Genomic DNA, 14965 nt, shown 5'->3' with positions numbered 1-14965 from the left:
GTAACCATAAGAAAACTCTAGCTTTGACATTACTCGGAATAATGTATGTGTGTGACCAAAATTCAGGGCAACTCTGAAACCAAGTTGCCCTGTCTGCTCCCCAGATGATGGTTTTCCTGTGCTAGGGTTTAGGTAGGGGGTGAACCCTCCTTCTTCCTTCACCACTTTCAAACCATGTTCAGAGAGAACATAAATAGTTTTTAATGACGCCGACAACTTTTATTGTACCCGAACCTCTACTGAGTTTTGATCAGAGCTACTGCAGTCGGCTATTGCCTATGTGACTAAGGCCAGTCCCGGTCTGATCCCTAAACGTGATGTACCCTCCATAGCAATGCCTGGTGGGTTGTACTCCCTCTGCCTGCAATGCTGGACGACCTTTTCTCCTCTTCTATTTTTCATCGGTACAAGCTTCCATGCTCACAAAGAGGGCTTACCTGACCTGCCAAGGCAGAGATTGGTGTCTCCTTTTCTCTGGGTTTCCTTTATGATCTTCCATGACTTGCATGCCTCCAGTCATCAGCTTGTGGTAAAATTTCTGTTAGCAAGAAGTTACGCCTTTCCTTCTTGAGACCTCTTTCTTTATTCCCCCCAAAATTCTGTGAGACTCTCCATCAGCATTATGTCTCACCACCAGTACCAGCAACCCTTCCATTCTCCCTCAGCCATCTCCTCACCGCCCCCCCACTTGGCAGTAGATGACCTTCCTCACTGTTTCCTACGCTGCACGCTGTACACATCTCACAATGAAATCCATAGCAGTGTATTCTATCTCATCGTTTGTCTGTCCTCAACTTTGTGCTATGAGCTTTTTGAAGGTAGTCTGAGTCCAAATTATTTTTTTATCCTGAGTCTACACAGTTAGGTCTTCAATAAATGTTTGAACTAATTAATTTTATTAATTCAGTGTGGGACTGCAAAGGTACAAGTGACAAAATACAAGACTTGACAAGCTTATGTAAAATATATTTATAGGTAAATACATTACAAGCTCTAAGTATCAATCTTAGAAACAAGGTTAGGAGTTTATTATAAAGACAAGATATAATAATCCCCACGACCCAAATGTAGTCCTGAGCTTTAAACAATAACAAATATAACAATAGAAAAATATTAGCTGCTGTCAATTTGGATACTGTAAAGAAAGAGTATCTCTAACCTATAGCAAGTTTAAAGTAAATTATTATATTATAATATTATCAAATTTAGGATATCAATTGCATTAAAAGTGATAAACCTCAAAAAACTCCCTACAAATTATTAGATAAACCAGCTATTGGGAAATAAAAAACTAAAATGGTAAAATGTAAAACAAATGACAAATGGATTATGTAAAACCTGAGGATATGATATGGGCAGAAAATAAAAAATAACTTTAAAATAATTTATAAAAGTTAATGGATAGTTGTTTTAGAACAGTTTAGTATGAGAATATAGATTTCTTTGGAAGCATATCACTAAATTCTAAAGTTTGAAAGGTTCTTTTTTTAATACAGTCTATTTTTATTGTGATCATATATATGTAACATGAAATTTACCATTTTAACCACAGGAAAGCTTACAATTAGTGGCACTGAATACACTTACAATGTTGTGCAACCATCACTACTTTACATTTCCAGACCTTTTCATCATTCCAGAAAGAAACTCTATACCCATCTGAGTATAGACTTAATGGAAAAACTTCCAGACTTGTCACATTTGATCCTAAAAAATATACTAATTAATTTACAGTAGTTCCATCTACCTGTTAAAGCTATCTAAGAATAAAAGATATTATTCTTTCAGAATAAAATCTTTTTATTCAGAATAAAAGATTCTTAGGTAGAAATGAGAGGTAAATGGTCATGAATAATTTTATTAATAAAGAGATTCACAGAAACCCAAATATGTTATATATTTATTTATCAAAAATACTTCAACCTAACATGGTCCAGTTTCTGGTATGGAAGCTCCCCTGAAATAGTTCTAATTAAAATCACTAATATTTGCATGGCACTGAATTCAAAGAAATTCTTTAGGTCTCAGTTATGACCTCTCAGAAGCATCTAACTCAGGCATGACTCCCCCTTTCTTAAAAACTATTACATGAACTCAATGGCTCGGTTTAGCAAACTAATGGAGTGGGTAGGGGAAGAACCAGTTAATTATCCCATCTAAGCAATAGAGGAAAGATATCCTGGGGGGAAAGGAAAACCTCCTGGGACACCTGGGGCTGTAAAAACAACAACAAAAAATCTAACATTTATGTCATCCAAGTTCTTGAATGAGAAGAAAGGATGGGACTGAAAGTATTTGATTAAAAAATGGCTATAAATTTCCCAAATTTGACAAAAGACATAAATCTAGATCCAAGAAACTGAGTATATTCTAAATAGGATAAACGCAAAGAAACCCATGCCAAGGCATACGGTCAAACATCTAAAAACTAAAGACAAAAAATATCTTGGAAGCGGCTAGAGAGAAATAATGTATTGTTATGGAGCGAAAAAAATTCAAATTAAAGCATATTTCTAACCAGAAACCATGAAGATCAGAAGGAAGTAGTAAAATATTTTTCAAGTGCTAAAAGAAAGGAACTGTCAACCTAGAATCTATATCCAGTGAAAACATGCTTTAGGAATGAAGGGAAAAATCAAGACATTCTTAGATGACAAAACACAAAGAGAATCTGTTGCCAGCAGACATACCCTAACAGAATGGCTAAAGGACGTTCCCTAAACCAAAAGAAAATGACAGAAGGTGGACTTTTCGAACATTGGAAAAGTGCAAAAGTAAACAATAGACTTTTCTTGTCTTCTTAAGGTTTCCAAGTAGGTTTAATAGTTGAAGTAAAAATTGTATCACTGTTTATGTGGCTCTTAATGTATATAAAGGTAATATTTAAGACAATTTTATCATGGATGGTGGAGTGTAAAAGACAAAAAGAAAATACATTCTCCTAGTTTTCCCCATCTTGTCTGGAGATTCCTTACCATTCTGTCCTAATGACACTTTCTTCCTCTATCCTGCTAGAGATAAGAGTTCTTCAAGCTTCATGTGCTCTCTTGTACATATTCCCACCCTAGGCAATTCCATCTACTCCCATGAATTTCATTGCTAAGGATATATTGCTGATTCTCCAGCGTATTGTACATCTCTAGACCAACCTCTCTCCAAGATCCTGGCCTCTTTTACGAAAGTGCTACTCAACAGCTCCATTTGAAAATTTTACAAAAGCTGGAAATGACATATTAAAAATCCAACTTATCTTTCCCCTGACCTTGCCTTTCCTTCCATCTTGTTCTGATTGAATGGCAACAAAATAAATTGAGCAAGCCACATGCAATCACACCCACAAATGTATCCATTGCTCTCTACTAGCCACTTTCAACTCTTAGTAAGACTTACTGCATTTCTAGTGTTCCATCCATTCTGGACGTGCGGTTAGAGCAGTGTATTTTTAATGCAAACATAAGCATGTGGCTTATATGCAAAACATGCCTTCCCAGAGATCTTGCATTTAAATACCTTAACGGCATTATGGACTATAAGGCCCTAAAGAATATGAGCCCTGCATACTTTACCAGCCTTATCTTTATGACACTCTTTTTATTTGTTGCTATTCTGAAAATTGGTAAATAATGAGAAAAATTAAGCACCTATCCTCCCTTTCCTTTATGAACGATATTTAAGGGTAACTAAATAGTGAACAAGAGAGAGATTTTTCAGAAGGTAATAATATCAGCTAACATAGAAGGAGTGATAAAATGCGAAAATCACCATTGTGTAATCCCTAATGATATAATGGATCTTGGCAATAATCAGTAGGTGAAAAGTTGATGGGAAACTTTGTATGTGGGGCATCCCTCCTATGTGCCTACTAATATGTAACAGGAAGCACTCAACAATGTACATGTAGTATTGTTGGCTATGGTATTGAACTTGATTTTACACAAAGATCTAGATTTAACTATCAGTTTAAAAGAAATGTGGGTGGGGAAAAGAAGCAAGTTACACAACACTGCTAGGATGTAATCTACTCGGTTTAGAATGTGATAAATACTCCTGGATACATAAATTGTATGAACAAATAAGTGGGTGAGGGGCTGAAGGAAGAGAGACTACTATTTATGCAAAAAGACTTAAGGATCTTATCAACCAATATGTGAACCTCGTTTGAATCCTGATTCTAACAAACCAAACATAAACACACTTTTTCAAAGGTAATTGGGGAAACCGGAAGGTGGATTGAGTTTTAGATATATTAATTAGTATTTTTATGTGTGTTAATCATATTGTCATTATGTTTAAAATGAAAGTTCTTATTTATTAGTAGGATACACCAAAGCTACGGGTGAAATGACATGATTTCTGCAAGTTGCTTTAAAATACATCCCCCCTAAATTAAGAGCAAACTGATGAAACCAGACTGGCAAAATGCTGATAACTTTTGAACCTGGGCAATGAGCATATGGAGATTGACTATCCTCTTCCCTCTTATTTTATGTTTGTTTGCAACTTTGAATATTAAAATATAAAAACATAAAAAATGTTCTCCAAAGAAGTCATTACTGACTTGTTTTCTACCAGGCTATGCTAGCCCCACCCCTGAAAATATGGTTTTACGGTATCATACATGTTTCTTCTATACAAAAACTATCACATGTGCAATAAGCACTCAAAAAAAGCATTATCACAGTCTACAGTGACGAGGGGAACACTCACTGTCTTAGGTAGAAACCACTGCAGCTATCTTCTGCTTCATGTTCTAGAGTCTGGCACAGGGCATTGCATATAGTTGTTAAGATGTTTGCCGCAAATAATCAATTAATTTTTAATGCAGTGTACCCAATCAATAATAGTCTTCTAGTCATCTAATTCCAAATGTGTGGCCCATCAATAGCACATGTATGTGTCTCCATGTACTTGCTTTTATTTATTTTCCATATTTTTAAAGTACTTCTATTGTACGTCAATGTGTTGGTCTTGACCTTGTGAGCCCAATTAAGTCCTTTTTCTGAACCAGAGAAAATGAAAACAAATAATTATAAACTTTAAACTTTTTCCTTCTTTTAAATTTCCAGATATGAAAGTCAATCATATTTTTAGGTATCTTTTCAGGGTACAAAGCTGAGTCAAAGGAAACAATCAATGCCCATAATCCTTGTACCTCCCCCCCAATATTTAATGCATTCATTTTAATGAAAGAGGTAATAAAAGTGATAGTAAAGATGTCTCTTCTACGTAAATGCCTACTCACTGCTCAAGTCTTCCCATAGTGCCCAGCTGAGAAGAATTCTAAGCTGAATTATGGCTCAGTGGGAAAGAGATTAGAAGTTCTATTACTGAACAAAAACGAAATGAATAGTTAATCAAAATACTCAAGCAATGGAATTGTTTTTTATATAGCAATATTAGTATTAGATTTTAACTTATAATACATAGAAGCATATTTATTAGTCAAATTGTTGATGTAGGACCTAGACTATTTATTGGTATATGGGTCACTTACATCAATGATATTCATGTGCTTAACCTACAATTTACAGTTTGTTTCATTAGAGCAGAGTGAGGATGTAAAAGCACTTGCAAAACCATCAAGTGTAGTTTCTTTTAATATTTTTATGATTTTCTCTCAATTCTTTAAAGTTGCTTTGTCCACACCTACAACTTTTTAGTGACTTTCCCTTAATTCTTAAACGTTTCAACATGTTTGGCACCTTCAATATATCTTTTTATTTCCAAATATATTTCAATGGTTTAGACAATATTTAAAATCAATAAAAAATTACAGTAAGAAGTATAGTTTGCAACCACACAAGTGATGACCCAGGATTTCTGTTCAGCTCCAAGCCTCTGTATTAAGTTTCCTAGGGTTGCCATAACAAAGTACCATAAACTGGGTGACTTAAATAACAGAAATGCAGCACCTCACAATTCCAGAGGCTACAAGTCCAAGATCAAGGCATCAGCAGAGTGTGTTCCTTCTGAGGGCTGTGAGAGGGCATCTGTTCCATGTCTCTCATCTAGCTTCTGGTGGTTTCCTGGCAACCTTTGGCATCCTTGGCTTGTAGAAGCACCACCCGAACTCCTGCCTTCATCTTCACATACTTTTCTCCTTGTGTATTTGCCTTTCTCCACATTTTCTTTTCTTTTAAGACACCATTCATTTTGGATTAACGGCCCACCCTACTTTAGTATGACCTTGTCTTAAGTAACTACATCTGCAATGACCCTATTTCCAAATACTATTCTCAGGTACTAGAAGTTATGTGGAGAAAACTCACCACATGAGTTTTCTGGGGACATAACCCAACCCATAACAGCCTCAGTTAGTAAGTTTTAGAGAGATGATGGAAACTGGTTTAGGTAAGGGAACTTCTACTGTATTCAGTTGATTAATGACTTTTGCCATGGGAGCTGGGTATAGATCAAGGAAAAAAGAGTTTGTCATATATTTTTCTGGGATCATGATATAGTTGCAAAATTTGACATTGTATTCATTTTCCAGCATGGTGTTTAAGGGAAAACGTCAATGCAAAATAAGGTCCAAAGAAAATTAATCTCAAAATCATTATCCTTTGACTTGAATTTCTCAATTAAATTTATGAACACTAATTAGTTTTTTGTAAATTCCATAACTACTTATCTAATCATCCTTAATTGCCATTCTTATACGAATGAAGTATAAATAATAATAATAATAATTGGTATATTTTAGGCAGTTCTTTATAACTCAAGGACATATCTTTCCAAAACATATATAAGTACTTTGCCTTCAATCTCCCTTTTTTTTTTTTTGGTTGGGTTTATATGTGCCCTCATTCTATGAGAATGCAAACTGGAGTAAGGGAGTAAGATAAAGAGAACTTTTTTACTCTGTTTATGTGGTATTCTGTTCTACAATGAGTAAAGCTTTCATCTTTTAATCCGATATCCACTTAACTACACTATAGAAGATTTATTTTGACCCCCTCTTGTGTCATAAGGAGCTCAAAAGTCTGTAGCAATTTTTGATACTTTGTTATAATGTTTTTCTGACCCTCCTGTACCCTCTCCCCGCCCCCCCGCCTCTCTCTCCCCTCCCTGCCTCATTTTCATATGGACACAAAGCATTGGGATAAAATGATGGTTCATTATAGTGGTACAGAGCTCTTATCTTCATCCGGCAAGAGTCATTTCCTTCCAAAGATTGAAATGCAAATGTGAAAATTAATGATAACTGCATTATCTGATAGCAGAGATAATACCAATTCACTGTCAGAGTAATACACAGTCATTCTACGATTTCCTCCGCTTCTCACAATATTCTTCTTACTGTCAGACTATATCTATGGTTAACTATGTTTCATAGGTTTCTGTTAATTTACTTCAAATGGCATTTCCCAGATCTTATATCTACCACATTTTCCCAATCAAAAAGGAACTGAAATCAGAACTGTAATCTCCAAGCCCTTCTTTGGACTAACTAGTAAGGAGGAAAAAAAAAAAGTACTGTATCATTAGTGTGTGCTTCTTCCTCACAGGGGTCTTCTAGCTGCCATTCCACTTTATGCAAAATACACCCATCTTCTCAGTTTAATTTAAGGCACAACGTGGAACTAGCCCGATCATCTGCATGCATCCATAATGTTGTACAGCAACTGAAGGAGGTGACTTATTTATGATTTCTGGACCAATATTTAGTCCAGATGCAACAAGTACACACATCTGATTTTATGCTAGACAATTATTCTTGAAAATGTATTTACACTAAAATGTCTTTAGCTGAATTATGCTTTAACTCTAGCTGACTAGAACAGTGTTACTATAGTTCTATGGTGACTTCTATATAACAAAATTTCTTTGCAAAGTTAATTCACTGCACAACTGTTTAACAAGGGCTTATCTGTAAGACATTGCAAGGGCTACCAAAGCACAATTGCCACAATAATACTAAAAGTAATACATAGAGCTATTTATAGAGCATGTATAAAGCTCTATGCTTTATGTAGAAAGTATCATTAATGAGGTAGTTATTATTATTAGCCCCATTTTATGAACTAGGAAACTGAGGTCCTGGTGAAATAATAACTTACTCAAAGCCACATAATCGATAAGTGACAGTGCCACAATATGTGGAAAAAATATTTTTGGTTTTCATCACTTATTATACTACCGAAAAATAATTTACCTCTGATGAAAAGTCAGATTTCCATTTATCAATGTAGAACAGTGATTTTCAACTGGTGTGTCACAAGAATTTTTAAAACCTGTAATATTTGACTATTTAGCCAGGGGTATTGAGCTCTTTTCCCTTAGATTGTCAAAGAAACAAACAAAAAATGGCAACAGGCAACACAATAGTTGCCCGGTATGAACAAACAAAATTATACCTTTTTTTGGTCAGATCAGCAAAAAACATTTTGGGGTAATATATTTGTAGTAATTAGTTTATGTGTGCCATGAGATGAAAAAGGTTGAAAATTGCAGATCTAGAAACAAGCTGTAATATTCTATAATATAACATAAAAACTATTCATAATTTTATTCTATTAATTCACCAAATATTCAATTTAGGGTCTTATTTTCTACTTTATTTTGATTAAAATGCCCCAAGTACTTAACATATAAATATAAAATCTATTTAAATAAAGGTACATGCTTATCTTGAAAAGTTCATGTCAAAGAATCTAAATGACTGCTTGCTCAAAATTTTATATCTGTGTATATTTGCATTAATACACATTATTTGGGGGTACTTGTACTTATTTGCACAAATTGAGGACTGTGATATGTTCCTTTATTAAGCTCCTGGAAAGTCCAATTATAGATGCTGTGAGTCTGATGGCAAGATTCATTCAATATTAAACCAGAGAAATAAAATTATTCACTATTACCAACTGTAAAAAGAAGTACCCATGTTTTTTAATAACATAACCTAGAGAGTTAGCATTCTTAGAAGAGTTGATGTAAGATGGGACTTTTAAGGTGATCATTTCATGAATGTAAATAATGAATCTATAATAACTTATCTGAATTCTCTTCCCCAAGTCTCTTTCTAAACCTAAATACGTAAGTCAACATTCCAGACTTCAGCCAGGGATCGTGATTCCAAAGATTTTCCTTGAGAGAGCCAGAGACGTAAACACTGTTTTCAAAATAAGGTCAACATTCTAACTGCTGGTATTATGAGAGGTCCTAGCAAGGGAAGGCCATTAACTGCTAGCAAATCCAAGGCTCTTCCAAGCTTTGTGCTAGATACTCTGTATACATCATCTCTTTCAAATTTCATCCTCATAACAATGTTTCAAGGTGATTATTATTCTTTCCATTTTAAAGATAGAGAAATTGAGGCCCTGGTTGTTTTATATATGTGAGGTCAGGAGGTCCCAAGTGTCAATGTGTGATCTCAAATATAGATCTGACTCTGTAATTTGTACATTTTCTTCTACAGTTTAGACCATGCTCTACTTCCTAGCTTGAAATGCTTAATTAGTGTATCAATGACCTAAACAACACATGATTAAAAGAGGTTAAAGGAGAGAAATGGCATCATGCTATATCTTTGGACTTCTCCCTAGCAACTTTCACAATAATTAGTACATAATCACTATTTATTGAATAATTAAATGTATAGGAATAAATAGAAACTGGAATTAGAATAAAATATGAAACTTATGAGGGTAAGAAAAGAAGAAGTACTTACTTAATGAAGGCAGAAATGATATTAAGTGAAGTATAGGCAAATATAGATGAAAAGGAAGAAGACTGGATAACAAGTAACGATGACTTAGATTCCAAGCAAGGTCATGTCAGCGAAAGTTTTTTTTAAGAGCAAGAAAAAAATCCCTAAAACTTGAAAATAGACATACTGAAACAATGAGGTAATGACTTTTACATTAGCCTGAACTTTACCAGCTTACTGTGGGTCAAGCTGTCCATTCAAGTAATAAAAAATTCATAAGAACTTGACAAATATTTATATAAGTCACACACAATTAAACATTAAAGAATTTCACCATAGAAATGTATTCAAATATAGGATAGATTTTGCAAAGGTTGTTTAGGTTCCACCTGATCATAGGAGTTAACAAAGATGTGAACAATTACTTAATGTATCTTTTAGTTGAATAACAAGGGAAAAAAGTTTGCACTGGGGAGTTTGCATTTGATAAAAATAGAACACTTCAGATAGGAGTTGATTCATTGCTGAATTGAGCCATCAAGAAAGATTGTGGAGCCGTCTTCAATCAAACTCTTTAAAAATAAGGTAAGTCCTGATCTATCTTAAATGATGTCAGCTCTATGCCTCAAATTCTTTAGATAATTTCCTTGTCCTATTACTCTATTTTTAGGGAAAACTGTCAGAGTGACTATCAGAATTGGGTGGGAGGGCCTTAAAATTAGGAGACCTTGAAATGACACCCGAATCATTACCTCACGTCTTAAAAAATAATTTCAAACTAGATGCTTAATTTCAAAACTAGATGCTTAGCATTACAGAAGTTTGCCCTTTGTGGTATCAAATATACTACTATTGAGCTTTAAGAAATGGTGAAAGAACTTTAACAGGTTCTGCCTCAAGACTCAACAATCCCAAAGCCATAATGATCATTAGCATTTTATGTGTATGATCTAATATACTTCTTACAAAACTCATAAAATTATTTCCTACATTTTATAAATAAGGATATAGGCAAAGAGAGATTAAGCTAACTGCTAAAAATAGCCCAGCAAAAGAATGGCAAATCTAGAATCTGAACCTAAATCAGAGCTCATTTTCCAACATGTTTGGAAATGGTCACTAAAACCTGGACCATTTTATCTCAGTGAGGTTGGAAAATACCAATGTTTTGTGAGTGACAAAAACTGGGGTAAAAATCTTGATGCAATCTCTATTTATGCAATAGCAAGACTACAAAATGATTCCCTATACTTTCTCTTGATTGAGGGAAAGAAATAAATATTCTACCTTAAAACATCCAACAGTATTCTTTTGTTATGAAGGAACTTCATTAATCAGAAAGTTTAAAAGCAATTAAACTTCTCTTTGTTAAAAAATGTTTTATTGCTTTTATAGTCATATACAAAAAATTTTTCTCATACACATACCTGCTCAAAGATAATATATTTTTCTTTAAAGTTTTACATATTCATATGTGCCACAGAAGATAATATTTTCTCCAATGTCAATGAAAGAAAATTTTCATTAAATTATCTACATTAAATAAATTTAACTGAAAAGTGAAAAATTTCATTCTGAATGATAGCATCATGCTCCTCAGTATTTTTTTTCTATTTTTTTTTAATCAAATGAATTCTTTCCTAAACCGAGAAGACAGAAGCATTATGCAATAAGGTGAGAATGCCAAAACCCTACTTTTTCTTTCAAACTCTTAAACCGTGGTATCATTGTACTTTAAATATAATACACGTTGATCCAAAATCATGTGTAACGTGCTATAGTATACAGGAAACAAACATTTGTGTGTATCATGAGTAACATTAGAAATGACATCATGATAATCAGATATATTGTATCTTCATTTTTGTTTGCATTATATTTTCCAGCTGCTGGTGTCAGAAAATTACCACTGGAGTTCTTCTCTTTTTCATGCTCAGCAGAGAGCAATTTACAAAGTCATGCAAGGGTGAAAATGTGATTGAAATATAGGTATCTTTCTTAATGAAAAATGTTATTGCTTTGGAAATTATGGCTACTATTTTTGAAACACACTCGTATTCTTAAGCTCTATGATATAATGGTTTCCATTTATAAATACACCATCAATTGTAAATTACTTTGGCACCAAGTATAAAGGGTTTTCTTCCACAGAGTTTTTATGAACAATACATATTTACATAAAATTTTATTGGTGTTTTAGAGTATTTTGACCAGTTTTTGTTTTTCTTTCTTGAAATGATTAGGTGTCAATATCTTTAAAATTAAACTTAATTTTCATTCATAAAAATGACAATGTTGCCAAAACCCTGAATCTAATGGGAGAATCTGTTGGTATTTCTTAAACTTTTAAATACATACTGAGATTCAATGTATGACTTACAATATGACTAAACTGAAAATATTCCATTGAAGTATTTTTGTTTGTTATTTGTTTTAAGCTGTAAAAAATGCCCAATTTGTTTTTTTAGTATAAAATTGCTTATTTTTTTTTATTTATTTTTATTTTTTTTAATTTTTATTTTTTGTTCAAATACATTCGTCTCCACTTTCCTGCCACCACTTTCCCCTGCCTCCCCCACAATTTGAATGTAGCACAAAGATTTCTGTTCAAAGAAAAAGCAAGTAGAGTTGACTAATTCTTATATAATTATGAAAGAAAACAAAATGGAGACTTCAAGCTGAGGTGACACTTTGGTTTTTATAGTTTATGAAAAAGATAAAATATTTAAATAATGATAGTTATTTAGCCTCTTGTATATAACCAGTATATATACAAATAATTTTTAAAAATCAGAGTTGAGGTGGTAAGGGTTTTACAACTTAATTAAAATTTAAGACAAAGAAGTGAATTTCTGATAGTAGCAACAGATGACTGAATTTTTATTTTTTTCATCCTACCTGGTCCATCCCAGTCCCCTGTCTCAACTCCAGGTGGCCCTGGTTTTTCCAGCTGTGTGTCCCCATCTGACTCTGCTGTCTCCTGGGCTCCTTCATCGTCACCTAGAAAACACCAACACACAGAAAGGGAAGTGAGCAAAGTTTTATATTTAATTTCTTGCAGGGGGAGGGAAGTGCTTAGAATGTGTTTAATTATTATTTGTTTTATGTGTTGTCATTATACTGACAAATGTCCATGATTAAATATTTTGATATCTGTTATAGCTTTATAACAAACAAAATCAGCATTATTCATTGACAAAATAAAACTGCTATAAACAATACAGAACATTTCCATAAAATTGTTCATTTATAGTTATTAATATTATATATGAGAATAAAATTTAAAAAGCAGTATGTAATTTTTACAGCGCTCTCAATACAGAAAACCTTAACTCACCTATTCCTGAGTTATAAAGTTTAAGAGGCAAGATGTTACAGACAAAATTAAATAACACAGGAAAAGACATATTTATGTTTTGGGTTGAATATAGGTTACGTTGAAGATTTTCTTTAACCCCAGCTTTCAGCTTGCTAAAACAAGGTCATATTTATTTTAAAAATGTATCTAAAAAGACCATAATTAAATGATTAACATATAAGATGAACCAGTGACTCAGTCTTCAAAATGTAAGAAGCTACAGAGCCATGATTATAACAGTGAGTGCCCCCAGTCTGTACAATCCATACCTTCATTTCACATAATAAAAGAAAAATTTAATATTTTTTGAGCAAAAGTATAGTTACAGCAAAGAGAAGAAACACATTAACAATGCAACCACATTTTAAAAGTAAAAATACACTTTATAAGTGCCTTCATTTTAAGTTACAATGTAACAAAGCATAAGCTTTAAATGAAAGTAATCCACTTTAACAGGGTGCACACAAAAATATTAAATAGAACCTCTGATGGATTATAATAGAGATCTGAAAACAGAATAACAAGAAAATGTGGCATCACAAATAGAAAGAATGAATACTAAAAATATGGCAACTACATATTGAATAATGCTAAATTTTTAAAATTAAATTGCTTGCCCTGTGAAGTATTTAATAATTATTTTCCACATAGTTGTCCAAATCTTGAATAGTTTTAAATCTTTATATTATACAAACAATACACTGAATTTTTAAAATATTCCAAAGTAACCTATGAAATACAGAATTTTCATGAAATTATTACTACCAATGATATTAACGTGATGTTACTATGACTTCTGTATTTGTTTGTGTGATTCTTTCTGTAAATTGAACCATTTTTATAACACATAAACATATTTTTAAAAGAACTTTTTTATCATTGCTGTAAATGGAAAATCAGTATCAGATGGCAAAAACAGAAATTATTCAGAAAACTAGCTTCAATAAAAAAATAAAAGTAACACCATTATATTCTAGCCACTATGTCCATCTATACTCTGAGTCTGTGGTACTGTTTCATTGTAATACAAAGGAAGAGTAGCAAATAGTAAGGTATTTACGTAATAGTAATATGGAGTTGGAACATGATCACTGAAATCAAATAATATTAGAAACTTGAAAACTTTCTCATGCATTGATTCAATGCTATTTAATATAGTATCAGTGGACCATCTTAGTCTTCTTGAGGACTACCAAGAACACTTGACCCAATTTGGGGAAATGCTGACCTATCCACACTTTATTTTTCATGGGGACTAGAATCTATCTCCTAGGTAAATGACCTTTTGATTGTCCTTCCACAGTCTGAGTATTTAACCGAGGGTACTAATGCAGGGGACTTTACAAAGAAAAATGTCCTCCTCAACAGTGAAGAGTAGAGAATGCAACCTATACTTTTTAATCAGCATCCACTCCTTCCAAGCACTCTTCTAATGCCTTATGAATCTGAAACATGGGGATGTGAGCACCAGACGGGCCTCAGGAGATCATCTAACCCAGATTAAACAAATTCGCTGATCAGGAAATTAATGCACAGACGGGGTCAGTAACTACCTATGGTCTTATGGCTCCAGTGTTCATTTCTGCATAAGCCCTCTCTCCCAAAGTGTTCCATACTTCAGCCACAGCGCTCCCCAGTCATCTCAGGGATGACAGGGAGAAGCAGCTTTAAGTAGATCTCTTACCCCCACAGGAGGACAGTGGGGTTTATGGAAATGGGGAGGCCGCCCAAAGCGGCAGCGTACAAGGGCAGGGATGAAATCCGGCTCTCCTGACTGCCCGCCCGGCATTCTTTCAGGACAGCCTTCCTCATGTCCCAGGCCCCCACTACACCGGTTGAGGAGCGAACCACTCACAGCTGACAGAGATGAATAATAATACCAGCGCAACACATGAATAAGCAAGCATGAGACCATGGTGTTAAAAAATCACATAGTCAAGGGCCCAGAGAACACGAAG

At 33.8% G+C, this 14965-nt stretch overlaps 1 protein-coding gene across 2 annotated transcripts in view; it reads right to left on the bottom strand.

Moving 5' to 3' along the window:
• ZFPM2 (zinc finger protein, FOG family member 2) overlaps window positions 1–14965 on the bottom strand; it is a 445662-nt gene that overhangs the window by 320251 nt on the left and 110446 nt on the right. For both annotated transcript variants that reach the window (XM_054590382.1, XM_054590383.1), the window contains one exon: window positions 12548–12649. In XM_054590382.1, the coding sequence (XP_054446357.1) occupies window positions 12548–12649 (102 nt within the window). The remainder of the gene's footprint in view (window positions 1–12547; window positions 12650–14965) is intronic.

This window comes from Pteronotus mesoamericanus, unplaced genomic scaffold, assembly GCF_021234165.1.
Source record: "Pteronotus mesoamericanus isolate MK-2021 breed Mesoamerican mustached bat unplaced genomic scaffold, CSHL_Meso_final scaffold_174, whole genome shotgun sequence".
NCBI lineage: Eukaryota > Metazoa > Chordata > Mammalia > Chiroptera > Mormoopidae > Pteronotus > Pteronotus mesoamericanus.
This window is presented reverse-complemented; position numbering and strand designations above follow the sequence as displayed.